The sequence below is a fragment of the Monodon monoceros genome, unplaced genomic scaffold, assembly GCF_005190385.1.
Source record: "Monodon monoceros isolate NGI ecotype Baffin Bay Population unplaced genomic scaffold, NGI_Narwhal_1 Super_Scaffold_12, whole genome shotgun sequence".
NCBI lineage: Eukaryota > Metazoa > Chordata > Mammalia > Artiodactyla > Monodontidae > Monodon > Monodon monoceros.
Window position 1 is genome coordinate 160,202,718 of NW_021703768.1, and position 27,552 is coordinate 160,230,269.

The following is a 27,552-nucleotide window of genomic DNA, read 5'->3' on the forward strand; positions in this document are numbered from 1 at the left end:
AAACGGCCCCAAATTCTTTGACCCTCTTCCCATCAAGAGGTGAGGTCTCCAGTGCCACCTGATATCACTTATATGTGGAATCTAAAACACGACACAAATGAACTTATCTACGAAGCAGAAACAGACTCACTGACATAAGAGAACAGACTTCTGGTTGCCAAAGGGGAGGGGAGGCGGGGGAGGGATGGATTGGGAGTTTGGGATTAGCAGATGCAAACTATTAAGTATAGGATGGATAAACAACAAGGTCCTACTGGGAACTATATTTAGTATCCTGTGATAAACCACAATGGAAAAGAATATGAAAATGAATATATATATATATATGTATATAACTGAATCACTTTGCTGTACAGTAGAAATTAACAACATTGTTTATCAACTATACTTCAATTAAAAGAAAAGGAGGTGAGGGCTCTGTTTCCCTTGAATGGGAGTGGCTGGTTACTGGTCCATCAGTAGAGTCCGTGGAAATGATAGCATGTGACTTACGAGGCTGGGTCATGACAGGGACAGAGGATGCAACTTCTGCCTGCTTTGCTGGAAGAGTTGCCCTAAAAGCCTTCAGCCGTCATGGAAGCTGTCCACCCGCCCTGAGGCTGCCATTCTATAAGGAAGCTGAAACAGACACTGAAAGGCAAAGCCCTGAGAGAGACCTGCCCAGCCTGGCCCTTCCTGTTTCTCACCCCCCATGAAAGAGAAACGATAGTTGCTGTTATGAGCCAAGCCACTAAGTTTAGGAATATTTGTTACACAGCAGTATATATCCACCACACCTACTGTGCCTGACACACGGTTCTACATGACATTCTAGTAGAAGACCTGCAGGAGGAGCACTCTAGACAGAACAGTGAGTGCAAAGGTCCTGAGGCGGGAACCAGCTTGCTGAGCTGGAGAACAGCGAGGAGCTCAGTGCGGCCAGGGTAGAGTGAGCGAGGGGCCATGCAGGGCCTTGTAGGCCACAGAGTTCTCGGAGGAGTTTGAGGTTTTTCCCAAGACAAGGGTCGGAAGTGGGAAATGGAGGGATCCAGATGGTTTCCCTTGACCATCTGACCTCTCTGCTGCCTGCTTCCTCCTCGGCTCATCAGGAGAGAAGTCTGAGGAACCCCCAACCCACCGAGCCCGGGCTGAGCTCTGAGAACTGGGAACTTCCCTCTCTACAGCCAAGCCCAGGAAAAAGGGCTTTCACAGCTGTAATTCTGTTCTCATCTTCCCATCGTGGGCAGGGAGCTGGCCCCGTGAAGTATCTGCTCTGTGCCCAGCCCCACGCAGAGGGTGAGGACCCAGATGTTAATCAGCTACAGTTCCTGGCCTCCTCTGCTCGGCAGCGCCCCCCCACCCCCCCCCCGCCCCCCCCCCCCCCGCCCACCCCGCCCCGCTAAATGTGGTATGGAGCTAGGAGGAAATGCTGACCACACTCTATTTTACTTGTAATTAAAAAGATTTAACCTTCAATTTAAAATAAATTCAGACTTACCCTAACCCTAAAAAAAAAAAAAAGAATTCAAATTTACAAAGAAGTTGCAAAAATAGTACCAAGAAATTCCATACAGCCTTCACCCAGCTTCTCCAAATGTTAACATCTTACGTAAACAGCACGATGATCAAAACCAGGAAATTCACACTGACGCAGTACAATTCACTGGCGTAAAAACCTATTCAGGTCTCACCTGCTGACTGCCAGTGTTTTGTTCCTGTTCCAGGATCCAGTCCAGGATTTCTTGTTGCATTTAGATGTCATTACTCCTCAGTTTCCTTTAGTCTGGATTAATTCCTCTGTCTTATTTTTCCTTCCCCATGACACTGGTGAGGTGTGCTGCCCAGCTATTTTGCAGACTATCCTTTCATTTTGGGTCTGTTGACTGTTTCCTCCTGATTAAATTCAGGTGTTGAATTTTTGGTGTAAATAACACGGACGAACCTATCAGGAGGCACCTGATGTCAATTTGTACTATTTACAACTCAGATCACCGGTGTCGGCCAGTTTACCACTGATACTTTTCCCTTTGTAGTTATTGACTATCTTGTGGGGAGATAAATAAATAGGGAATAGTTGAGGAAGAGGAGGAGAGGCAGATGGAGAGAAGAGGCAGCTAGCTCTTGCACTCCATTGCTTGTGGTCTTTCCATGCATGATTGCAATTTTAGTAAACAAAACAGCCTCCATTCTAGGCAAAATCCCGAGCTGGCTGGTTTCCCCGGGGTGAAAAGGAAGAGGCTGTGTCACACAGTGACCACAGGGGGGCAGCAGAGGATCGGGAATGAAATGAAAACTGGGCTCTAGGATGAAAAGCAGTTTAGTTCCTTCTAAGTAAATAAACTTGCAGAAGCTCAAAGGCTCTGCCCCAGCTGAGGCCTGTCATCTTCTGGGAAACAGGTCAGGTAGTTGCTGGCTGCCCTGATTACACTCCCAGCACTAGGCATGCACCACGTCTAAAACAGGGGCTCTTTATCCTGGGCGGGCTTCGGGGGGGGGGGGCCTGAGAATCCCTTCTGAAACTGACTGCAAGACTCATGGGTACCGAGGATGTATCGGTTTGGAGACTGCTTGCAAACCCCCCAGAACACCTCTGTCAAATGTAAGCAAGTGGAAAGTTTGCTGGAAAGCGATGAGCATGTTCCTAAGATCAGAGAGAGAAGAGAAGAAACTGGGCAGCTCCAGTGGGTCTTGGGAACCGGTGGGTCACCTCCCGAGAATGCTCAAACTTCAACTGCTGTCTTATATTCAGCTCACAATTCAGATTCTGAGGAGGAGGGGTCAGATGCGTCCAGCATGGCAGGGCACGTTATTAATCCCTGCCCCCTCCTGCTTTCCCCGACTCTATCCACTTTATGCTCTGGTCAGTTATTCATTGAGCGAGAGCCTTTAGGTGCAGGGGTCCAGTGGACAGTTGTACAGAAGAGGGTTGACAGAGGGGAGTTTGACGTCCATTTTGAGGTCATGGGCCATCACTCCCGGGATGCAACCCCCAGGCCTCGCCAAGATCTAGGAAGCCCTCCCTGTCTCCCTCCCAGCTCACCCCGGGCCACCTCACATGTCAAGCCCGTCCCCTCCGTCCCCTTGGCCAGGAGCAGCCTCCTTCAGTGTGTGCAAGGGCTCACTTACAGATGGTGTTTCAAATGGTGGGAAGAAGAGTCACTGCCCAGAAGGAATCGGAGTGTTATGTCCAAAGAAGGTAGAACAGGTAGACGCTCGGTAGCAAAACCCCACAGGCGTCCATCACAGAGGATCCTCAAAGGGATCCATGACCTCAGCATAGGTGAGAACTAGTCTCTAGGACCGTGGCTTTCAATATGTATGTGTGTTCAGTACACTTTACATGCAGCCCAGTCCCGTATGTGTATGTCCACACACATCGTATAACATATACTGAGATGTTACAAAGCCATAGTTATCTTTGCTAATTACGCTGACACTCCTGATCTTTTCTGTTTCTCTCCTGGTCCATTACAAAGAAAAACGGGTCAAATCCACCAACTTGATTTCACAGCCGCTTGGCCTGCTGCTCTAGCAGCCCTCTTGCCTCTGCTCCCCCGCCTTCATCTGCACTGCGACACTCTGACCCCCCACCCGGCCTGTACCATCTTCACAAGTACCTAGTGACCCCCTTGCTTCCATTTTCTTCGTGTGTGATCCACGCACCAGAATAAGTCTTTCTAAAGCCCAGCTTCGATTATATCAAAAAATGGTGGTGGTGGCCTCCTGAATGAATTTGATTTTATCTGTGCAAGATGTGGGAAATACAGTATTGAGCAAGCCAGATCAGAGCTACTCACCCTCAGAGCTCATGGGAAAGAGATTTGCCAACAATCATAATAAAGTAGTGCAGGAAATACGGGGTAGAAGGGATCCATCCTAATCTAGCTGGGGATCTTCCAGGAAGGCTTCCTGGAGGAGGTGTCAGTTAAGATGAATGCTAAAGAGGAAGGGGTGTGTGTGTGGAGTTTAGGTGGGAAGAGCAATGAAGGTGAAAGAGCCTGAAGTGAGACACTGGGGTGAGTTCCAGGAGCAAAAAGTCAGAGCAGGGACTTCCCTGGTGGTCCAGTGGTTAAGACCCCGCACTCTCAATGCAGGGGACCTGGGTTCGGTCCCGCACACTGCAACTAAAGATCCCGCATGCCGTAACTGAGACCTGGTGCAGCCAGATAAATAAATATTTTTTAAAAAGGATCATGCTATCTTAAAAAAAAAAAAAATCAGAGCAGCAAGTGGGTCGCGGGAGGAAAAGACAAGTGACAAGTGACATGGTTGCCAAGGTGTGAAAGATGCAGAGAACTGATAATAATGAGAATGCTATTACCCGGTGGTTCTCACCTGGGGGCAGGGGACACTTGGCAATCAGTATCTGGAGATATTTATGGTCTTTGCCACTGGGGGTGGGGTGCTAGTGGGGGTGGGGTGCTAGTGGGCCAGGGGTGCTGCTCAACGCCCCCCTAGTGTCCAGAACGGCCCCTCCTCTAACCCAGAGACTTAGCCAACCCCAAATGCCAAAGGTGCCAAGGTTGAGAGACAACTGTTGAATGCTTACTCCAGTACTTTCTATAAATCAACTTATTTAAATCTTACAACAACACTGTGAGGTAGGTGTTTTTATTACCCTTTTATCCCAGATGGGGAAACTGATCTAAGTAATTTACCTGAGGGCACAGCTATTGTCCAAGCCCGGCTGCCCTGCTGCATCTCCAGGCGGGGAGGTCTCAGGGAGTGGCCAGGAGGAAGGAACCAGTGGCCATGTTAGGGGCAGTCTGGAGGAGGTAGGAGGGACGGAGGGCATGCAGGTGGCCCTGGGTTTCTGGCTCGGGCAGTGGGATGGGGATACAGGCAGGAGGTCTGGATCGTCAGATGCTGAGCTCCTGTCTTGCCCTTTGGAGGGCGAGGCACCCACGAACCTCTGAGCCACGGTGGGCGGGCAGCTGTGGAGCAAGTCAGCAGCACGTGGACGAGGTCATGGAGGGTGTGGAAAGAGCAGGACCCAGGTGCAGAGGGTGGGGGGGGCAGCCAGAGAAGTGGGAGGAAAACTGGGGTGAGGGTGACACTCCCAGCCAGGGAGAATCTCTCCCTTCTTACTTAGCATTCCTGCAACTGATGTGTACGTGTGTGTGTGTGTGTGTGTGTGTGCGCGCGCGCGCGCACGCATGCACGCCTCGCATCTCACTTCAGAGTTCTTGCTACCAGAGAGTTCTTGGAGGCTAGAACGCCTATGGGTCCCCCTGCAACCCTCCCAAACTGTGGCTTATTGAACTCTGACTCAGGGCCATTAGGGTTATAATGATCACCAGGAACCCAGGTACCTTCTGTCTCATTGCTTTGCCATCCTTATGATGTCCACCTTGAGTTCCAAGATGGCTGCCGGGGCTCCAGCCATCCTGCTTGCATTCCAGCCAGCAGCCTCATTTTCCCCATGTGCACAATGGTGGGCGGGGTTAACACCTACCTTGGAAGACTGTCAAAAAGAAGAGAAGAATGGACCACAATGGCGAGAAGCCACTGTGATTGGTCAGGACCTCCTGGAGGCTCTTGGTAGGACTGGGTCCCCCTTTCGCTGTGCCTGTGCCCCGGAGCCCTACCCAATGGGCTAGGGACCCACGGGCCTTCGGCAGCCTCCCCTCCTCGTCTCCCCTCCAGCTCCTGGGGCAGGAATCACGTGGGCATCTCCTGTGCTCAAGAGCCTCACCAGCCACCCAGGCCCTAAGGTGCTCTCCCCTCCCAGGGACCCTGCTGCCTGGCCCCGGGCCGGGATCTCCAAGGGGGAAGATTCGGGGGCGGCTCCTGCTCCCCGCAAGAGCTGGTGCTGCTCAGGGGGCCTCGGGCTGAAATCGTGAACCACGGGAGGGTAGGGACGAGTCTGGGTTCCGCTGGGTTCTGAGAGCCTGGCAGAGGAGTCGGCCTGGAGTCAGGGCCTGGCCACCCGGCTGAGGGGAGGCTGCGTGCTTGGGTCCTGAGAGCTCCTCCCCAGGATTGGCCACAGTATTTGTGGGGCCCAGTGCAAAATTAAAGCAGGGGCCCTTTGGTGGAAAACTCTTAAGAATTTCAAGATGGTGGCAGCAGAGCCTTAAGCCAAACGCAGGCCCTGGAGTTCCCAGCCTGGGATAGCGATGGATGATTTTAGTGTCACCTGGGGTCCCCAGGGCCTCCACCCGGGACAGAGGGGCCCGGGCTGGGGCCAAGGCTGAGCATCTCCGGCGGCACACGGGGCACCAGCCTGGCCCCTGAGAAGCAGCTTTTATGGGCGACTAACGGGGAACTGCGTCCACGTTTCTGGAACACCCTCCCCCCTGTGGGCCCTTCCTGAGCGCATCGCTCTCCTCTGCAGGGTTTCTTCAAAGTCCTGTAATGCCCTGTGTCACGGTCCCCCAGAGCGGGTGGTCACAACAGTACGGATGCTCCGCCTGCACCTTAAGCCCACGAGCCAGGCTCTCTGGGGATGGGGCCCAGGAACTGACAATTTCGGAAGAAGCTCACGCCCTGATTCTTAGGGGGTTCTGAAGATCGGGCCCCACCGCTTTACCAGATAAACCCCGTAAACCACCAGTGGGCTGTGTCAGCGGCCGGAGCGTGGATTTATTCTGCGTCTCTGAACCAGTTTAGTCTGTTTACAGTCTCGCCCATCCTGGGCTGAGAGTTGTTTTCTTGCCCTCTCTGGCCCTGCTAAATGCTCCTTCTGGAACATTCCCCAGAGAGCCGGAGGAAAGCACTGCTGCCCTCCCTTCCTGGGCTTGTGTGGCCCAGGTCTGGCCAGGCTGGCTGTGCCAGGGCCAGGGGAGTGTGGGAGGGAGGGCTTCGTCCTCCAAGGCCACTGGAGTGGGCGGCGGGGCAAAGGCTGGAGCGTGGATTGCGACCCACAACGGGCACGTTCAGTGTGTTTATTGCAACGGGAAACGAGAACGGGCTCGGAAGGCTGGTGTCTTTACCGTCATTTATATTCCTCCTCGCGGAATCCGGCAAAGGACTAGACAGAGCGTAAGGCAGAAACGTGGAAGAAAAGGCAGGCGTCACAATCCGGGAGCCGTGAGCTTGAACGTCTCCCAGGAAAGGAGATGCAGCTTTAAAGACATTCCTTCTGTCTGAGTTCATCTGAGTCTGCAACTTTAAGACCACACGCACGTTGTGATCATGACGGGCTTTTGGTTTCTTAAAATGAGATTTCTCGTCCTTCCCTGCTGCTCTCCCTGGGCACCTGCGGGCGCCAGGGATGCACAGCGCTCCTGCTTGTCGAGAAGTAGGGTTTTTAAAGGCCTCGTGAGTTTACACTAGTACCTTCTGCATGAATGAGAAAACAACATGGGGGACTGAATATACTGCGATATACACATTCATAAGGAATGTTCTATTAACAATTAGAGCACAAAGCTATGCGTATGAACATATTTCCAAAAGGAGAAATTATTGCATTTGAGAAGCCGATGCTTCTTAGACCAGAGGTTTGTCTTTCTTCTTTGCAGCTGCTTCGGGAGCGGAACTCTGGCACAGGGCTTACTGGTGCAACACGTTACGAGGGACACAGATCTGGAGAGTTTCAAGGTCAGGGGTGGGACAGCCCTTGGGATTTGTTTGTCCCCAGAGAAGAGTTTGGACCCTGAGCAGTTCAAGATGGGACCTGCCGGGTTCACAGTGTTCTGGGATTGCTACTTCAAAGGCAGACGTTCTGGAAGGTTCTGTGGAGCGGGGCTCAGGCACGGTTGCTCGTGCACAGACTTGGCAGGATGGCTGCCCTCTGAAGGCGCGGCGGAGACCCTGACCTCCCGGCCCCCTTGGAACAAACTCATTCCAGACCTCACAGTTTAACTTGACGTTGGCTGTGAACCTGGACAGATTCACAGTCCTTCTGGTTGCTCATCAAGCTTCTGGCTTTGATTTTGAAAGGCCCCGCCCCCACCATGAGCGGGCCTGCTTCCGTGACGTGTTCTTTGAGCCACGTGGGGCCGTGGGATGCGCGCCGTCCGGGGACGCAATTGGCGGCTGCTTCTGATCCCTTCGGGGTCTAGAGATGGGGTGCCTGGCGGCCGGCAGGGCAGGAGGCCACGGGGCGAGGACCGAGATGGCCTCTCCCCACCGCAGGGCCTGAGGGGGGCTGCGGGGACATGGTCAGCTTGGCGCTGCCCGACGGCTGCGGGACATCCCTTCCTCCCCGGGACCTGCTGGAGTTTTTTCAAATCAGGGTGAAAATCTGAACGAGCTGGCAGGGGGAGATGCCCGAAGTGGAGGTAGCGACTCGCTCAGCACGGCCCCTTCCAGCTCTGGAGGCGGATGTTTGCACTGGGGGAAGGAACATTCAGAAGAAGGAAAAGGGGTCTGGGCGCCCCATCTGGGCTTCGGTCGCGGTCGCAACGGTTTTCCTCTTGACGGAGAGCGTGTCCTTTAAGGGCGCCCTGGCCTGGGGGCCCCGGCACTCAGAGTAAAGGTCACTTCATCCAGGAGGCACTACCGCGGCGGAGCTCAGGGACCTGGAGCCGGGGCAGCGCGGCCCAGCTAGACGCCCTGCAGCGGGTGGTTGGGGTCGCTGCGCTCCCGCTTCACCAGGGGCTCGCCCCGGCCTCGGGCCTCCGAGCGGGCCTCGCTGCCTCCACGGTCCTCGCTGAGGTCATCTGTGGAGGCGGGGTGGGGCGTGGGGCACATCTTCAGGGGGCGCGAAGGGGCCAGGGCAGGGCACTGTCTTAGCCTGGGCCTGGGTTGACCCAGTCAACCTGGAGGCCTTCCTCCCCACGACCAATGCCCATGTGCCTGGGCTGTGCTCCCGGCAGCGTCGCCCTTGACGGTTGGGCCCCCCCACCTCCACGGGGCAGGGGATGGGCCCCCGGGGAGGGTGCTCTCTGGCCCGCCTGCCCTGCTCCCTCTCTGGACGTGGCCGCAGGAGGCCCTCACCCCGCCAGCCCCAGCACCGGCACCAGTCCTGTCCGTGGCCCTGCGCTGAGGGGCCTGGTGTGCAGGGAACCAGGGAGAGGAGTAAACGTAATCCAGTAGGAGGGGCAGGGCCTCTGCTCTGAGCCCCCAGCGTCCCCGCCCCAGGGGCCGCCCTGATCACCACCAGGCCCAGGACAGGAGGGAAAGCCCAGACACACCCACCTTTGTCGAGCAGTGTCAGTGACAGGGAGGCAAGATCGTTGAACTGAAAGAGAGAAGCCCGGAGTGAGGGCCCTCTGCAGAGCAGGTGCCGGGGAAGGTTAGCAATGTCCTCGTCCACAGAGGAATCGGGCTTTCGCTTTGTAAGTGAGGGGGCTTCTGCCGTGAGAAGTGGCCCTGAGGCTGCTGGGTGTCTGGATGTGGCCCCTCTAACACTTTCCAGGGCCCTGCCTGGGAGCCGCTGGAGGGCTGTGGCCTCTGAGTGGTCAGTGAAGGAAAAGCTGCTGTTTATCACGGGCTTATCACGTACTAAAAGCTCTACAAGTGTCGCCTCATTTCTTCCTTGAAACAACCCTGTCATGACCCAGCAATTCTGCTCCTCGGTCTATACCCCAAAGAATGGAAACAGGTGTTCAAACAAAATGTGTACATGAATGCTCAGAGCAGCACGATTCACACCAGCCAAAAGGTGGAAACAGCCCATCTATCAACAGGTGATGGATCAGCAAGATGGTGCATATCCGTGCAATCAAACAGTATTTGGCCAGAAGAAGGACAGAAGCACCGATGCCCGCTACCACGTGGACAGACCTCGAGAACACGATGTTCAGTGAGAGAAGCCAGACACAAAAGGACACACAGGGTGTGATTCCATTGATGGGAAACGTCCAGAACAGGCCGACCCACAGAGACAGAGAGTGGATTCACGCTTGCCAGGGGCTGGGGGGGGTTTACTGCCAAGGGGGTGGGGTTTTCTTTTGGGGTGATGGAATGTTCTAGAACAAGATATGGTGGTTTCACAACGCTGTTACTGTACTAAATGCCACTGAATTGTTTCCTCTGAGATGGTTAAAAAGGTAAATTTTACTTTCTGTGTATTTTACCTCAATGAGGCGGAAATCCTGCCCGGGCCACGCGAGTAGGGGACAGAGGAGCCAGGGTCCGTCCTGCTGGGGCAGGCGAGCTTTTTCCCACCCGCCGCCCGCCCCCACGAGTGTGTTCTCCCGGGCCCCGAGGCCGGCCCTCTCATCCCGGGGGCGCTCACCTCTCCCATCACGGCAATGGGCGTCTCCCCAGCGGCCTCGGCGACGCGGTGCTCCACCAGGTAGAACATGTACTCATCGTAGAGCAGCCGGATGAGGTGGAAGGAGCCGAAGCTGGCGGCGCTGCGCAGCGTGAGGTCGCGGATCACCATGGAGCTGAGGTGGCAGGCACGGGCTGGCACCTCCGGGACGCCAGGCTCCCCTCCAGCCCCGAGCTGGCCCGCGAGGGGCCGGCCAGCCCCCCAGACCACCCCGCGGCCTTTCCCATCCTTCCCATCCTTAGCCAGCAGTTTCAGGCGCCTAAAGACGAGATTCCAGTTCAGGGCACCTTTGCCTCTTTCATCCAAAGCAGGGGTTGGCAAACCGCGGCCCAAGCCAGACCAGATCCAGCCTGCCAGCCAGGAGTGGTTTTTACAGTTTTGAATGGTTGGCAAAAAAAGTCAAAAGAATTGTATTTCACGACACATGGAATGTACCTGAAATTCACACTGCAGCATCCATTAATAAAGTTTTATTGGCTGTGCCTGTCGTTGATGTGCTGTGTGCCTGGAAAACTTTAGCCCTCAAAAAGATCTACTATCTGATTCTTTCCAGAGAAAGCGAGCGCCGACCTAAAGGAGTTATTAAACGTGGTCCCCGACCAAAAACCCTGGCCTATACGTGCACTGCCACGTGGCCCCAAACACCTGGACACTCCAGCTCAGAACTCACCTACTCTCAGTGACGTCTAATCGCTGTGGTACCCAGAAAAGAAACAGGAAGGGACAAGACAGGAGAGGAACCACAGGGCGTCGCCCCGGGGTGGCCCTGCCACCCTGGAGTCCAAGCATCCAGGACCCGGCGAGATCTGTCAGAGCACCCAAGCTGCAGCCATCAAATCATTTCCTTCTGCGTAAACAACTCTCCCCCTGCTCCTGTCCGGGGAGCCTGTTAACGACTTTGGCTTTCAAAGTGATGTTTGCTCAAAGAATCTTTTTATTTATTTATTTATTTTTGGCTGCGTTGGGTCTTCGTTGCAGTCGGTGCGCAGGCTTCTCACTGAGGTGGCGTCTCTTGCTGCGGAGCACGGGCTCTAGGCGCGCGGGCTCAGTAGTTGTGGCTCGCAGGCTCTGGAGAGCGGGCTCAGTAGTTGTGGCGCACGGGCTTAGCTGCTCTGCGGCACGTGGGATCTTCCCGGAGCAGGGCTTGAACCCGTGTCCCCTGCATTGGCAGGTGGATTCTTAACCGCTGTGCCACCAGGGAGGTCCCTCAAAGAGTCTCTTGAAAATTTAACGAGCCTCAGTTTATCTTTTAACAGGTTGAAACTGCTGCTGCTTGCGTGTTAGCAATGGGGCATGCGGGCAAGTCAGCAAAGACAGCCGACAACAAATCAGTTTACTTGACTCTTCTTGCATCTTCCCCGGGCCAGTGTGCAGACACGCTCTGACGGCACTCTGGTTCAGCGGTGGAAAAGGAGAGCTGGCTCCAGCCGGCTGTGGCTTCGAGATGCCCTGGAAGGGCAACCAAGGAGGGGACCCGGGTGGTGCCTGCCTGTGTCCAGATGAGCACTTTAGGAGGCAAAGGTCACCTGAAGAACGTTCACAAAGAATGAAGACGAAGGCCGCCTAAGTGGGCACAGGGAACAGGCTCGGGGTTCGGGATGTGTTTTCTGCTCAGAAGCTCCTTTGGCTCCGTATGGCTGACCCCCTAAAGGTAAGCGAGTGAACACAGACCACGGGTCCCTGGGAAGGGGCCCCCCTCACCCCTCACCCCCTCCCACCCTCCCTTCCCCATGCCTGGAAGCGGTGCTTGGTTTTCACGCTGCTGCCGATAACACGGGCCTGGAACGAAGCTGCTTGCGTTTCAAAGTGTTAAGATACGGTCTGTGCTGCTGCCGCTCTAATGGGAGAGAGACCCCAGGCCCGAATGCTTCGAGTCACCCTCCCACTCTGCCCACCCAGAGGGGTACCCGGCACCCTTCCGTGAAGGACCCCCTGGGTCGGGCGCTGGTACCCGGCAGCCCCCAAGCCTCAGTGTCTGGTTTGAAGCTTTGGATCGAGAGGCTTTTCTGAACCGTCTCCATGGTCACCTTGGTATGTTTTGGGTTTTCCAAACGGGCTCGCAACTTTCTGCGGTGGGAACGTCAGTGGCCGTCAGCTTACCCAGCCCCCGCCCACCGCTGTCCATTTGCTGGTGGACGCTACAGAGACAAGTCCCTTAAACTCAACAAGCTGGAGTCAGGTGGGGCCTCCGTCGTTACAGAGAAAAGCAGCCCCCTCTCACGGAGGCCGCAGCCACTTGCAAGCCTCAGCTGGGTTCGCATCTCTGCGGTGTAAGTCACGGGGTCACCCTGCCAGTCCTGATTCCTCAGGTCACGACTTCCGGCCACGGGGGTGGGGGGCTGAGTCCCCACCGGCTTTCTCTGCAGCCACCGACTCTGACTCCATTCCTCCCCCATCACCCCAGTGTTGCTTTTTCGCACTTTCGGACTAAATCCTGTTCCCTCTGTGGCGATGGGGTGTAAGTCCACAGCTGAGCCACGTGGTCAGTCAGGCTTACAATCCCTTTCTTGTTCATTCATCACTCAACATCCGGATGCTGAGAAGCAGCGGTGAACAAGGGCGATGTCCCAGCTCTTGAGGAGACACGGGTGATTGTCGAGGAGACAGGCAACGGACAGGCAAACAGAGAACGGGGTGACGGGCAATGGAAGAAAATCCAGGCGCAGGGGACAGAGGGCGAGAAGGGGAACGCTATTTCACTCGGGAGGTCTGCAGGCTTCTCTGAGGATGATCGGGCCACAGGGCTCCCTGGGGAACGATGCTCCAGGCAGGGGAGGGCGGTGCAGAGACCCTGAGGCCAGCAGGCCAGGGCAGAGCATGAGGACGGCGATGGGAACAGGGAGTGACCGGGCCAGCAGCCGGCCGAGGGGTCGGGAAACGCTCCGATAAGAGCCAGACAGTCAATAGTCTTCTGCTCGTCACTGCTCGGCGCTGCTGAGGATCTGTAAGCGAGTGGGCCTGGCCTCACGCCGAGAGCATTTATCCGCACAGCCCGGTGGACAGCAGCCTGAGCCCTGGGCCGCAGCCGGCTGGCGGGCTGTCCTGCACGGCCTGCAGGTAGAGAACAGCTGATCGCCTCCGTTCAACAAAACGCTCCGTTTCCACGTGTCTATCGCTGAGTGCGACTGGAACTCCACCGAAGGGCTTCTCTGGGTGAGCGCAGCCAGGGTTTTCTGGGTTCGCCCAGGTGAGAGGTGCAGCGTGGGAACAGCTTTCCCGCGCGATCCTGACTACACCGCTCCCCGGCCTCCTGGGCCCTGCGTGGCCGCACACAAGTCTGATGCTGCTCTGGTTCCTGGCCTGCGGTGTGACCCGCTGTTTTCTCCCTGGATGCCTTTACGATCCTTTCTTATCCTAGGTGTCTGAACGTCACAGTGAGGCTGGGAAGCTCATCCACTGGGCGGGGAACCCGGCAGCTCTTGGAAACTTGAGCCCTTAGTTATTATTTTCTTTTCCTCCGTTTTCTCTCTCTTAAAAAAAAAAAATTCCTATCAGCTGGCTAGTAAACCGCCGGGATTGATCTTTTCATGTCTTAGATTTCCTTCTCTCTTGGTTTCCTTTCATGGGTTCTCTTTCTCACGTTTCTTTCTCCATATGTTTTTCTCTCTCACGTTTACTTTCCGTGACGGTTAGTTTTCTGTGTCAGTGATGGGCAGTGATTCAGTCAAACATTAGTCTAGGCATCGCCATGGTTCCCGTCCACCATCCCTCGACTTGAGGTGGAGAAGCTCAGCCTCCACACTGGGGGTGGGCCTCACCTAGTCAGCAGAGGGGCCTTGGGAGCAACACTGAGGTTTCCCTGAGGAGGAAGGGGTCCCCGCCTGCGGACGGCGGCATCTGCTCCCCCCACTTGAGCGTCCAGCCCGTCAGTCCCTGCTACGGACTTCGGACGTGCTGGCCCCGCGATCACGCCTGCCCGTTCCCTGAAATAAATCTCCTTACATTCACACACACACACACACACCTAATTCACTATAATACAGTTACATACATCGTTTTAAAACATGTCCACCTAACCCTCGCCCAGGACCATCCTGTGGGGAGCCGACGCCCGTCCCTGCCCCCTGCTTGTGCTTGGCAGTGAGGGGATAAAGGATCATGTCGCATCCTGTTTTCATCCTGTTGCTGTCCTAGCCGGCCCCTTGCACCACGATTCCCCACCTGGTTCTCATCTCCCACCTGCCACCACCTGCGCTCCTGTTCTCTCTAGATTCTTCCTTTACCTCACTCCGTGGGGGTGCTCTAGGGGCAGAAACAAAGGCTCGTGCTTGAGCTGCCGTGTCTCTCCAGCAGGCGGGCCCAAGATGATGGTTTCTGTCTGCAGAAGCCCTTGTAGCCCAGTTTTAGGCCCCAGGGGGCTCTGGGCCTGCCCCGGGAGCCCCCAGGAGTGAGGCCCACAGGCTGGTCTGCGTCTCTGGGCCTTGGCCTCCCTCCCAGGCCTGGAGCTCTCTGGGAGATCAAGGGCACACCTACCTGTAGAAGGACCATTTCAGCAGGAACTGCCGTGCAGCCTTTGGGAAGCTGGGGCTGCCCGCGTGCTGCTTCAGGACCTGGGTGACTACGTTGTCCAGCCAGCTGGCCCACTGGTCCAGGGAGCTCTGCTGCTGCAGGGTCAGCTTGAAGTCCTGCTCCAGACGCTGCACCACGCCCTCCTCGCACTGGCACACCCACGAGGCCTGCTCCTGTAGGGCGCGGGCAGGCGAGGGCCGGGTCAGGACGGAGGGACAGCGACATCTCCCGGGCGTGGCCCTAGGCCGGACACACACGAGCACAGACACCTGCTGCTCTCGACCTTTTCCAACTGTGAGCTCGGCACCCGCTTCATGGGGCAGAGACGGATGGCCATCCAGAGGGAACCTGCCCGGCTTCTAAGGGCCTAAATCCAGGCTCCCTGCATCCTAGGCCCAGGCTGTACCACGTCTTCGCGTTGCGTTATTTCTAAGTGGCCACTCCTCTGTGTGCGTGTTTCTGTTTATTCGGTGGATAAACTCAGGGCCTACACTAGACGTAAACACAGCAGCAGGACTCCCCTGATGGCGGCTGCGCTTTCCTAAGCCCAGAGGAGAGAGCCGTGAACATGGCAGTGGGAAGGCAAATTTTTTTTTTTTTTTTTTTTGCTTGCGGTACGCGGGCCTCTCACTGTTGTGGCCCCTCCCGCTGCGGAGCACGGCTCCGGACGCGTAGGCTCAGCGGCCATGGCTCACGGGCCCAGCCGCTCCGCGGCATGTGGGATCTTCCCGGACCGGGGCACGAACCCGTGTCCCCTGCATCGGCAGGCAGACTCTCAACCACTGCGCCACCAGGGAAGCCCCAGAAGGCAAATTTTTAATGAAAATGGGCCAAGGCGTCATCCCAGAGCCTGGAGGCCAGGGGGACGATCACGCAGTGGAGCCCGGGTGTCCCCGAGGACTGTGGGTGACTCAACCCCGACCCTTTTCATGCAACAGAAGCATGGGCCGGGCCTGGGTGCGGGGCTGGTTTTGCGGTAGGCTGAGTTTGGTGGGTCTGCGCATTTTTCTAGCGGGTGGAAGCTGGGTCCGCGCGCCCCGGTCCCAGGCCGCGGGGAGGCGCGCAGGACAGTCACCTGCACGTTGGCGAAGTCCACGCGGTTGAGGTCGCTCAGCATCTGGCTGATCTGCGCCGTGTTCTGCAGCACTGCCCGAGCCGCCTGCGCCAGGTGGTTGAGCGACGTGTAGCGCCGCAGGGTCTGTGCGAAGGCGCCGACCACGCCGACCTGGGGCCCGGGAAGGTGTGAGGCTAAGCCTGTTTGTCTCTCTTCTCAGGGGCGTGGCGGCGGAGGGACCAGGAGAGAGCTGTTCTGGCAGGGGAGAGGGACCCGTCCTCCGGACAGCCTCAGAGACCCCCAAATTGAGAATCAGTGAGGGACACGGGCGTCACCAACGCATGGAGTGGCATCTACAGCGGACGCCACAGCACAGGTGAGTTAGAATTCAGCACAGCGTGGCCAGGCCCTGGCTTCTAGGATTCCTCTGGCTCTCTGGGAGGGACAGTAAAAATACCGATTCCCAGGCACCACTGGATCAGACGTTGCGAGGTGTGGCCTGGAAATCTGCACTTTTGAACAGCTACCCAGGCGATTCCAGCTTGTGGGGAGCAGGCAGGCGGGATGCCCAGATCTGGCCCCGCCTGTCTGAGGCCGTAAGAACGCTCTCGGGAAGGGAATGGGATCGCCTCTTTTCCACAGGTAGGCCTGATGGCCATGTTTTACATTCTGATCTGTGGCTGAGACGCTAGCAGTAAGGGTGACCACAAAGAGGTTAAATCCTCCTCCTATGACGAGCAGAGCAACACTCGATCTGCTCTGAATCCACCCAAAAGTATCACAGCAAAGACATCTTCTGTCGGGCGCTCCCAGCCAGCACCTGTCCTCCACCAGCAGCAGCCCAGCCCTGGGCCTTCCTGGAAGGACCACTTACCCTCAGGACACACAGCAGCAGCCCCCTTTCTCTGGGGCCCAGCGGTCCTCCAGTTCCCTGGGGGCAGAGGAACAGGAGCCCCCTCCCTTCACAGCACAGCGGGGCCCGAGGGGGCCCCAGGCTGTAGCCTCTGCCCTCCCCCCCCCACCACCCCGCAGCGTGGTCTGGAGGCCCAGACCCCAACCCCGACTGTTACCTTGGTCTGGATGACCTGCTGTGGGAAGTCGCTCATGGCGTTCGTCAACCAGCCTTCCAAGCTCTTGGCAAAATTGCGGATGGCCTGGGTCAGGGTACCTGGGGGACACAAGTATTAACGGTGAGAAAGGCAGTCTTGCCCGTCAGAATCAGCTCACGTGTAAGAGGTGCACATGCCGTGGAAATGACCACCCACCGAGAACAAGCAACACAGAGGAGAAGAGATGGTGAGAATTTAGCGCACTTAGTGACGGAGGTGCTGAGTAGGAACTGGGGCCAGCGCCATTGATCTCTGCTCATCTACCTGTCTATGCTGGCAGTTCTCACCTGGGGTGATCCTGACCCCGGGGGACACTGGGCCATGTTTGGGGACATCATGGTTGTCACACTGGGGCGGCTTCTGGCATAGAGGGGATGGGGCCACAGTGCCCAGGATCGCCCCCCGGGGACGGACCCACCCCGATGTCATTGGGCTGAGTGGAGGGGGGAGACCCTGATATACACACGTGCATGTAAACATATTCTACCAACTTCCAAATTTATTTTGAGATGGCTTGCAATAAGCAATACATTTTTTTGAAAAAAGAAAACCACCCCTAGTGTTATAAAAGGAAGTATACCCCAATCTCAAACCTTAATACACAGAGACTCTAAAAGCACACTACACTGAACAGTTTTCAGGCTGGCAAGGCCAAAGGAGAACTGCAACGGTTTTGCTGTTTCCCATTTTCTGGCAAAAAAAAGCAGCAGACCAGGTCATCAAAAAGATGGAGGTTCCCCAGCGCTAACAGGCACGGATGTTAACAGGCAGCCGTTCGGGAAGAGCGAGGCTCAGCGCCCGGCCTCCTCGCCCTCACGAGGTCGGGACTCCCGTCCTGGGGGCCCGAGGGACAGCCCCTATGTAGGGGGCCTGCAGGCGGGCGCCCCCTGGTGGCGGGTGTTGTGACCACCTCCGGAGGCCACAAGGGCGGGTGGGGGCAGAGGCCCTGGGAGGGTCTCCACGGCCCGCATCAGCCCCAGACGGGTGTAGCCATCAAGGGCCACCATCTCCTTTTCTCTCCCTTCCTCAGTCAAGGCCGCTGGAATCTGGAGAAGGTCTGAAGAATCCACCCCTTCATGCTGCAGACTCACAGTGCTGGGAGGAAGCCGAGCTCAGCGTCAGATCAGCTGGGGAAGCGGGTTAGAACCCGACTCAGCCCCCGCCCCCCGAGGCTGTCCCGCGACCTCGGTTGGCCTCCACTCTGGGAGTCTCCTCTGGGGAGGTCGCGGGCAGGGGTGTGGGGAGGGGCGCTTACTGGGCACGGGCCGCAGCACGTCTGGGATGAGGATCTCCACCAGCGCCTGGTACAGGATGTGGTCGCAGGTCCTCATCCACCTGAGCACGGGGTCGCACTTGCACAAAGATACCAGCTTGTCCTTGGGGAGGACGACGCCCTCCGGCTCCTCGTCGCTGCGGGGGACGGGGTCACGGGGGACACAGGTGAGCCGTCAGCCCGGGGCCTGCTCTCGCGGGATAAGCCGAGTGAGGCTGCAGGACCACCTGGGGCAGGCAAGCTCCCTGCCCCGTGGTCACCCCTGAGATCCTCGCCGAACAAAGGGAACATGCCATACGAGTCGCACACCAAGTCAGAGGAAAGACCACACGTGTGTGAGGGGGTCTGAGCGCTGATTCTTGAAAAGCTGGTGCATTTGTGGGTGTCAGCAGGAGACGGTCTGCAGGGCAAACCCAGGCCCCGTGAAACTGAGGCCTGTCTGGGGGCTGACGGGCAGTACCTGGTAGGTAGAGAGGCAGGGCCGTCGCTGGAGGAGGCTTTAGAATTCCAGAAGGAAAGCCACAGCTTCTCAACGTAGTGGAACTGGAGGTTCATCACGACATCTAAAGTGGCCTAGGAATAAACACGGCTGGATAAACACTCCGCTGTACTCACACCATGTGACTGCCATCAGAATGTGCCAAGCAAGCGGCCGGGATACGGGCTGCAGCGGGGTCTTTCCAAACCCAGACAGACCACGAGAGGGGATGGGAGTGAACGAAGGAAGATTCCATCCACCCCTTGGCCAGAGGGAGGGGGGGCCAGTCCTGTCTGCTCCTTGTCACCGGCGGGGACACCCAGTGATGCTCTGGCACTGGCCTCGCGCAGCTGACCGAGGCGCCCACCGGAGCCCCCAGGGCCTGGGCTCGGGGTTCAGGGGGCAGTCACCTCGCAGTGCCGCCGGTAGGCCAGCTGAAGGGCCTTGATGTCGTGCAGCGTGATATTCTCCTGCAGCAGGACACCGCCCAGGTCGGGCGCCGGGAACTCCGGGAAGACGTGGGACACATCTGTGGCGGGGTGGGGGGGGGAACGCGGGAGCAGGTCAGCAGGGCTGGGGACACCGGCCGTACGTGTTGGTGACCCCATGCCGGCCCTGGCTCCTCTCACACCACACAACCCTTAAGCTTTGGTTTTCTCAGGTGCAGGGAGGAGACAACATCGTCAGCTCCCGGTGACGCACAAAGCACAGGGCCTGGGCCTAGCACACATCGTGCACTCCATCCCCCCAGCGTTGGGGGCGCCCAGGTGGGTGACAGCGTCTCCAGAAGACCCAACAGGGGAGGGTTCAGTCGGGGCTCAAAGATACACTAAAGTACACGGAGGCCACCCACGTCTTTAGCGTATCCCGTCACTCCGGGGCAGGGACGGTGCCAGCTGGGGAGGGACTCTCCCAGGGAGGGGCCCGGCTCAGCTGAAAGTACATCCAGTCTTCTTTCCGATGGGCATTTCATTTTACTTATTTTCTTTCAGTTTAGTACATTTTATATTTCAATTTTTGGGCCGAGCCACGCGGCTTGTGGGACCTTAGTTCCCCGATCAGGGATCGAACCCGTACCTCCTGCCGCGGAAGCGCGGAGTCCTAACCACTGGACCTCCAGGGAAGTCCCCTTATTTACTTATTTTTATGATGGTCACTTTAATCCATTATTTTTGGATTAATATCCACTAATTTGGGAGGAACATGCTGATTATTCTAAAGTCTCGGGGATTCCACAAAGAGGGTTTATCTAGAACTTTCTATGTAATTGAAAAGGTGATATACAAGAAAACTGTCTAAAGTATCCCTGTAGATGCTGCTGGTGCCGAAACCCAGCCCCAGCGGTGTCGAGTGGCCCCAGAGCCTTGCCAGCAGGCCCTGCGCCGGGGTGGGGGGCTCACCGATGTACTGCTGGTGGTGTTGGCTCTGGGCAGCCATGGCCTGCTCAGGTGTGCTGTGCAGGCTGCCATGCGAGCCGCTCTCCCCAAGGCTGTCCGTCTTCTGGGCTGGCCGGTACCTGGGCAGGGAACACGTGTGCCACCGTGAGGCCCTAACAGCACTGCCCAGAAGGGGCCCAAGGGGTGGAGGACGGAGCAGGATTTGGTTTGGGGTGTGTGTGTAATTTTCTAAAACTAGTGGTCAAATAGAAAACACAAAATTTACCATTAAAATGGTACTTTTAAGTGCACAGCTCAGTGGCATTAAATACATTCACACTGTCGGGCAACCATCCCCACGATCATCTCCAGAACTTTCTCATCTTCCCAAACTGAAACTCTGTCCCCATGAAACACGGACCCCCCCCTCCCCTCCCCCAGCCCCTGGCCCCCACCATCTACTTCCTGTCTCTACGGATGTGACTCCTCTAGGGACCTCACATAAGTGGAATCAGACAGTATTTGTCCTTTTGTGTCTGGCTTATTTCACTGAGCATCACGTCCTCTGGGTTCATCCATGTTGTAGTGTGTGTCAGAATCTCCTTCCTTTTGAAGGCTCAATACCACTCCACTGTATGGATGGACCACATTTGTTTATCCACTCATCTGCTGATGGACACCCGGGTTGCTATATTACATGTATATATTCTAACACTTCTCTCTTAGAAGACAAGTGAACTTCTTTACATAGAGTCCCAAACGTGTTACTATTATGTGATCTCAAAGCACATTCTGAGACTTTTGTTTTGCCCTGAGCTAGAAAGCAGTGGACAGCCTGTCCAGGCAGCAAACTGAGAAACGTAACCGAGAAGGGCTTCCTGGGATGACTTGCTTGAGCCCTGAGGGATGCGCATGCCAGGTGGGATGGGTGCGAGGGACCCAGCCTGAGCTGGGAGTGCCTTTCCTTGTGGGATGTAGGGCCAGGCTCACTGGGAGGAGGGAGGACGCCGCTCAGAGGTATGTGGACCACCTGACTTTGTGGGGGTGGGTGGCTCTAAGTGTCAATGGCACAAGCCTGTGGCCCGAACCCCACAACGGAAGCTACGCAGTCCTTGTCTGTGGACGATCAGGTACAGGATGGACTCCTGGTCCCAGGGAATGTTCCAGGCTCTCTCCTGGGACCTCCAACTCCCGTGATCGGCTATGTGGTTGGGAGTCACTGGGACCCCTTAGAGCAGCTAAAATGGGGTGTCAGCCACGCAGCTCAGCTGAGGCACGAAGGTGCCACGTGGAACAGAGTGGGGTGCATCCCTGCCCTGGAGCAGAATGGACCCTGGAGAGGGGCCTGGGACAGAGGCGGGCAGAGGGGTGAGTGGAAGGGGCCAGGGAGCTGGTATTTGAGTGGGGCCCTGAACGGGGCGTCTCCAACTAGGGCTGCAGAGCACCATTTCTGCCCCCTGTTTTGAAAATAAAGTTTGATGGCCACATGGCCACACCCGTTGCTTTAACCTGGTCTGTAGAGGCTTTCACGCTACACGGGCAGAGCTGAAGGGTCTCCACAGATAGTGTCTGCCTGTGAAGCTGAAGATATGTGCTCTCTGGCCCTTTACAGAAGAAGTGTGCTGACCCCTGCCTTAAAAGATGAGTAGGTCTGTGAGGCAGAGAACATTCCAGAAGATGACCAGGCCTTTCCAGCCATCAGATCCAAAGGTCAGGAGGAAGCAGCAACTTAAGTGTATAAGCTTCTTTCTCCTGGCTTCTGGGGTTATGTTCGGTGTTCTCTCTCTTTCTTTGAAGACAGAGAGGAAAAATCAAAGATCTGTGATTCTAACTCTATGGCATTCAGGAAAAGGCAAAAACTACGGAGCCAGTAATAAAAGATCGGCGCTTGCCGGAGGTTGGCGGGGAGGAGGGACCAACAGGAGGAACAGGGAGCGTTTTTAGGGCAGTGAAACTACTCTGTACCATCCTCTAATAGTGGATACAGGTCATTGCACCTTTGTCCAGAGCTACAGAGTGTACGACACAGACAGTGGACCCTAATGTCGGCTATGGACTTCGGGTGACAAGAACGGGTCTATGTGGGTTCATCAACTGTAACAGAGGCACAACACTGGAGGCCGGGGTGTGTGGGGGGGCACGTGGGAAATCTCTGCACCTTCCACTCACTTCTGTTGTGACCCTGAAACTGCCCGCGTCCTGCTGGCCTCACTCCACGCCAGGTGCAAGTGAAAGGCAGGGCTCTCCCAGGACGCCGAGATGGGGGCGGATGTGAACTGGTTTTCTGCACTCCACGCATGTTGCGTCCATTTCCAGGTTGCGGTCGGTGGTCGAGAAACCCCTCTCCCTCCGTCGCCGCTAGTGAAACCTCCCAGCGGGCTGGCTGATCCTTAGGCCGGCCGGCAGCTCACCCACCTGGGCTTCTGATGTACAGGTTGCTGCCGCATGGCCGTGTACCGCGTGTCCTCCTGCAGCCGGCTCAGGGGCGAGTCTGGCTTCAGACGGATCCCGTAGTAGTGATACTTGGAGTTGCCCCTAGGAACCAAACACCTGGGGTCAGCTCTCTTTGCAGATGTCCTGAACCGCAAGACAGGGCTCTTTCCCCGCCCTTCTCCCTGGGCTCTCGGGGCCAGTGTTCCCCGGACCGTGTGGGGAACGTTCATGGGCTGTCCCGTGGTCAGAGAGGTTCAGGAAATTCTGTAACGACTTCCCCCTCTGGGAGACTCCCCTCTTGTTTTTTAGTATGATGAAGGCTCTGAGAAGTCCTGCAGTAAAAAAGCCAGTTCAACTTTGTTTAACCCAGTATGGTCTAATAATAATAATAATAATAATAGCAATAATACTACTTATTATTATAATAAATAATAATACTTTTTATTATAATAAATAATTACTATTATTAACTCTCCCCCCTTCCAATCATCTAATAACACGTTTTAGAAATGGTACAGTTTGGGAAACACTACCTTATTTTATTATGGGAAAAATGATGCTCAAAGGGTTTTAAGTAATTTCTTTAAGGAAACAGGTCAGAAGGGTCTCCTCTGGAGGGAAGGACAGACACGCGGCCTTGCAAACACCCCCAGCTCATGGGCCGCCATTTTCCCTGAGCTGGCAACACGGACAAGCCGGGGAGCCTGGGTCCTTCCCAGGTGAGGCGCGAGCTGAACTGGTGCTCGGAGGGAGAAAGCGGGGAGGATGAGCCCCAATTCTGAGGCCAGCATCTGGGACCCTCTGAAGGTGGAGGCCCCAGGAGCCATCTGGAAAGGCCCCAGGGCAGCGGTGGCCGTGTCCCCAGAGGTCATGGACTCCTCCTCCCTGCCCCCCTCTGGCTGCCCATGTTTTGTAAGGATGTCCTCCATCAGGGATCCCAAGGTGGGAGAGAACTCTCCTGGCCCCGTCCTTTAAGACACCCAGCATGCCCGCTTCTGGGAGGGAGTGAGTGAACGCCGAGACCCACGTGTGTGCGCCTTCACCCAGGGCACGTGGCGAACCCGGCTGGCCACAGGTCAAAGCCATGCAAGATGATCTCACGTGTGGGCCAAGCCCCCCGCTTTGAACAGAGCGAGGCCGTCTTTTCCTAGTGGGAGGAGCCAAACGCTACTGCCGGGGTCGGGGGTGGAGGGAGAAAGATTCCCGCCCGTGAGGGTCCCCGGCCGCTGTCTGCCAAGAGCAGCCCACAGTGGATCGGTCCAGGCACAGCAAAAAGCATCAAGACATGGTAAATCCAACTCGACTAGACAATCCAGAGGCTGCTATTTAAAAAGCCTGCTATGGCCACGACACGGAAGCAACCTAAGTGTCCATCAACAGATGAATGGATAAAGAAGATGTGGCACATATATACAATGGAATATCACTCAACCATAAAAAGAAACGAAACTGAACTATTTGTAGTGAGGTGGATGGACCTAGAGGCTGCCATACAAAGTGAAGTAAGTCAGAAACAGAAGAACAAATACCGTATGCTAATACATATATATGGAATCTAAAAAAAAGGTCATGAAGAACCTAGGGGCAGGACAGGAATAAAGATGCAGACGTAGAGAATGGACTTGAGGACACGGGGAGGGGGAAGGGTAAGCTGGGACGAAGTGAGAGAGTGGCATGGACATATACACACTACCAAACGTAAAATAGATAGCTAGTGGGAAGCAGCCGCATAGCACAGGGAGATCAGCTCGGTGCTTTGTGACCACCTAGAGGGGTGGGATAGGGAGGGTGGGAGGGAGGGAGATGCAAGAGGGAGGAGATATGGGGATATATGTATATGTATAACTGATTCACTTTGTTATAAAGCAGAAACTAACACACCATTGAAAAGCAATTATACTCCAATAAAGATGTTAAACAATAAATAAATAAATAAAAAGCCTGCTATGGAAAACTTCAAACGAAGGGAGAGAGCAGAGGTGAAGCGAAGGGAGAGAGCGGAGGTGAAGCCCGTGTCCCGTCACCAGAAGAGAAGCGATCACAGCCCACGGGTGGCCAGGCCGGGCCCAGGCTACCACCAATTCAGGGCAACTCCAGGTGCACCCGGAGCCGCGGACGTCAGGACGTGCCAGGAGGGGGAGCCTCACGTTCTCCCGAAGCTCGATGTCTGTATAAGGGAAGAGGAGGGTGGGGGGCAGGTGCAAGGGCTGCCAGACACCCTCACCGACCCACCTGGTACCCAGCCGCCGCGTCCTCAAGCCCATGAACACGGAGCGGATCAGCTTCCCAAAGGAGGCCGCGTTCACGGGGTCCAGCTTGTGTTCCTGGCAGTGGCGAAGGTAGTGGTTGTAGAGCGAACTTCTGGGGAGACTCACGCCTTCCGCGGTTTCGTAATTATCCAAGAGCCACTGGAGCTGGATGGACAAGACAGGCCGGATGCTGACGTGGACGCACCGACAGCAACACACGCCTTCCGTCCTCCGACACGACGGGGAAACTCACCTCTACTGTCACCGATTCAGGTTCAATTTGGGGCACGTTCATTACTTAATAGCTTCTTTTCACTTGCTTATTTATGCCTTTGATTTCTAGCCAAGCTTTCAGGTTCCTTGACTTAATTTATAAAAACCTGCCCGTGATGGAGACTGAAACCCCCATAGACCTCGCACACCAAATGCTTCCTAAACCTACGGGGATGGAGCTGATCTGAGCACACAGGAAAGGAAGAGGAAGGAAAACCCCACGGCCCATCCGCACGGCGCCCCGTTAAGGTAATACCACCGCAGTCCCTGTACTCAGGACCAAGAGGAAAACAAACGGGAAACTGAATAAAAGACTGAAAGGTTCGTGTGCCAGGTTTTGTGCTCAGGCCAACGGCAGGGAAAAGGATCCAAGGCCGAAGTCGAGGCACCCAGAGGTCAGCACTGACTCAGAACTGTCCACACAGCTCAGTTCCCACACCGAGGGAGGCTGAACCCCCCCGCCCACTTTGCACCCACTGCAGAGCGCCCCAAAGGCTGCGGTTTGATCCTGGCTTCGAGACTCGTCCCCAACGGAGGGAGGTCTGGATTTGGAAGAGTGAGCCCGGGAACGAGGCCAGAGGCAGGATCCCGCATCAGGATCGGGATGGGGCTCCCTGCTGCCGGGGCCCCTGTCCTCTGTGCTCCCACACCCTCTGTCCTTCTCCCTGGGAGATCGCCGCCCCACCCCCTTACCCCCAGCCCCCTCTGGTGCTCGGCCCTGCAAGCCAGGTCGTGGCCCCGCCCAGACTTATAAGCCCACAGGCTGCAAAGTCTGCTCGTGTCGCCCTTTTAGACACGTTTCAGAATGGTTTTAACATGCAAAGAGGTAGAGAGAACAGACTCCTGAACGCCTGCTTCAACAATCACCACCTCAGGGCCCATTTTACTTCCTCTAAGCCCCACACACTGCCTCTGCCACTTTATCTTAGTTTAAACTCATTTTTAGTGGAGTATAGTTGCTTTACAATGTTTTTGTTTGTTTGTTCGTTTGGGGCCACGCCTCGCAGCATACAGAACTTCCCCGACCAGGGATCAAACCCATGTCTCCTGCAGCGGCAGCGCGGAGCCTTAACCACTGGACCGCCAGGGAGGCCCCCTCCCGCCATTTTAAAGTGAACCTGATGTGCCTTCGTTTCCTCCATGGGGCCTCCCCGCTCTAACATGGACCCGAGTGAGAGGCGGGTGGTGGGGTCAGCTGGTGGCAGGGATGCTAGAATAAGGAGAGTTTCAGAGGCAGGGGGTGGGCCTGGGCTGGATGTGCAGGATGAAGGTGGGGAAAAAGTCAAAGGTCCAGGTGAAGGGGCCCTGGGGGGCTGACAGAGCAGAGGGTCCTATAACACAGCGCTCCCCAACCTTTTTGGCACCAGGGGCCGATTTCGGAAGACAGTTCTTCCATAGATCGTGGGGGGGAGGGGGGGAGGGTTCAGGCGGGATGGTGGGGAGCTTCACTCGCTCCCCTGCCGCTCACTTCCGGCCGTGCACCCCGTTCTTAACAGGCCGTGGACCGGTGACCCCTGCTCTAACGGAAAGACAGACCTCTGGCCTCCAGAAGGGCTGGGGTAATGGGTTCTGCTTTTGGGAGGTGGGGGAGGAGTGCTGGGCTGGCATTCAGGGTGGAGGTCGGGACCAGATGTTTTAATGTGACACCAAGGAGCCCAGAGCGGGTCTGTGCGGGTGGGGCCGAGGAGGGGTGTGTGAGGCGTAGCATCGAGGCCTGGGGTTAGGTGCTGCCCCGGGGAGAGCCTGCAGCGGGCCCTCCCCAGGTGCCCTGCAGATGAGCTATCTGCCACACCACCTCCCCACTAAGGGACCAGCCCAGCTGCCGATCCGAGTAGCAGGTTTGAACCAGGGGTCGCCGGCCCTCCTGTCACCACGAAGCCTGCCTCCTGCAGCCCTGGGTGCACGGGAACAGCTGTCCACTCATCTGTCCGTGTGCTGTGGGATGTCATGTGCTGGCTGCGCCCGTGACCCCGCAGGGGGATCCCACCCCCACCAGTGGGTGAAGAGGGGGCAGTTACCACGGGGATGCGGGGAGGAGGAGGCAGCAGCCAGAGGCTGAGGGAAACAGGAAAGGGTTCTTCAGTTCCCCCTTTGGGAAAGAACATCACGGTTTCTACTTTCCATCAAGTCACCTAGATATATAATTTTCAAACTTTCCTTAAATGTGCTTTTTCTACACAAAGGTGGCAGAGCACCCCCCCCTTCTCTCTCCAAGGCTTTGCTCCGGCCCACGGCTCCCACCCTTAGGGGCCATCTCCTTGGCGCCCCTTGTTCTGACCCCTCCTTGTGTCTTTGATACTATGAACAAACTGTGAACTTAAGTGGTTTAATCACTGCGCACGGCCTGCCCCAGGAGGCACCCTCCTCCCCACCCCTGAGGCCCCCCTGCACACACCCCGCCCCCCGCTGCCTTGACTCTGGGGCTAAGGGACTGACGTCACCGGGAGTTGGGAAGGAGGGCATGGGTGGCACAGTGGAGCTGCTCCTTTCTTGCGGGTACGCCCCCGGCCTGCTTTGCGCTCACAGCGGCGGCGGGGGGGGGAGGGTTGTCCCACCAGCTACGAGCCTTCCCACAGCAGCCTCACCAGCCACAGGGGGGAACTGGGTTCTGTCTGTTGCCCCGCTGTCTAGTTGCAATTGGCTCAGGATCCAGG

General features: G+C 56.4%; 1 protein-coding gene across 11 annotated transcripts in view; it reads right to left on the bottom strand.

The window, feature by feature from the left end:
• Window positions 1-4,620: 4,620 nt before the first annotated feature.
• RFX2 (regulatory factor X2) overlaps window positions 4,621-27,552 on the bottom strand; it is a 101,111-nt gene continuing 78,179 nt past the window's right edge. For 5 of the 11 annotated variants that reach the window (XM_029216290.1, XM_029216291.1, XM_029216293.1 and 2 more), the window contains 11 exons: window positions 24,609-24,790; window positions 22,359-22,478; window positions 19,968-20,083; window positions 18,978-19,096; window positions 18,550-18,662; window positions 18,072-18,226; window positions 16,778-16,875; window positions 15,729-15,878; window positions 14,618-14,826; window positions 10,106-10,259; window positions 4,621-9,106 (listed from right to left, as the gene is read on the bottom strand). In XM_029216290.1, the coding sequence (XP_029072123.1) occupies window positions 8,582-9,106; window positions 10,106-10,259; window positions 14,618-14,826; window positions 15,729-15,878; window positions 16,778-16,875; window positions 18,072-18,226; window positions 18,550-18,662; window positions 18,978-19,096; window positions 19,968-20,083; window positions 22,359-22,478; window positions 24,609-24,790 (1,941 nt within the window). In that variant the 3' untranslated portion in view covers window positions 4,621-8,581. Of the gene's footprint in view, window positions 9,107-10,105; window positions 10,260-11,890; window positions 13,615-14,617; window positions 14,827-15,728; window positions 15,879-16,777; window positions 16,876-18,071; window positions 18,227-18,549; window positions 18,663-18,977; window positions 19,097-19,967; window positions 20,084-22,358; window positions 22,479-24,608; window positions 24,791-27,552 lie in introns of those variants that run through there. The other 6 variants (XM_029216297.1, XM_029216295.1, XM_029216296.1 and 3 more) reach the window with 3 other exon arrangements.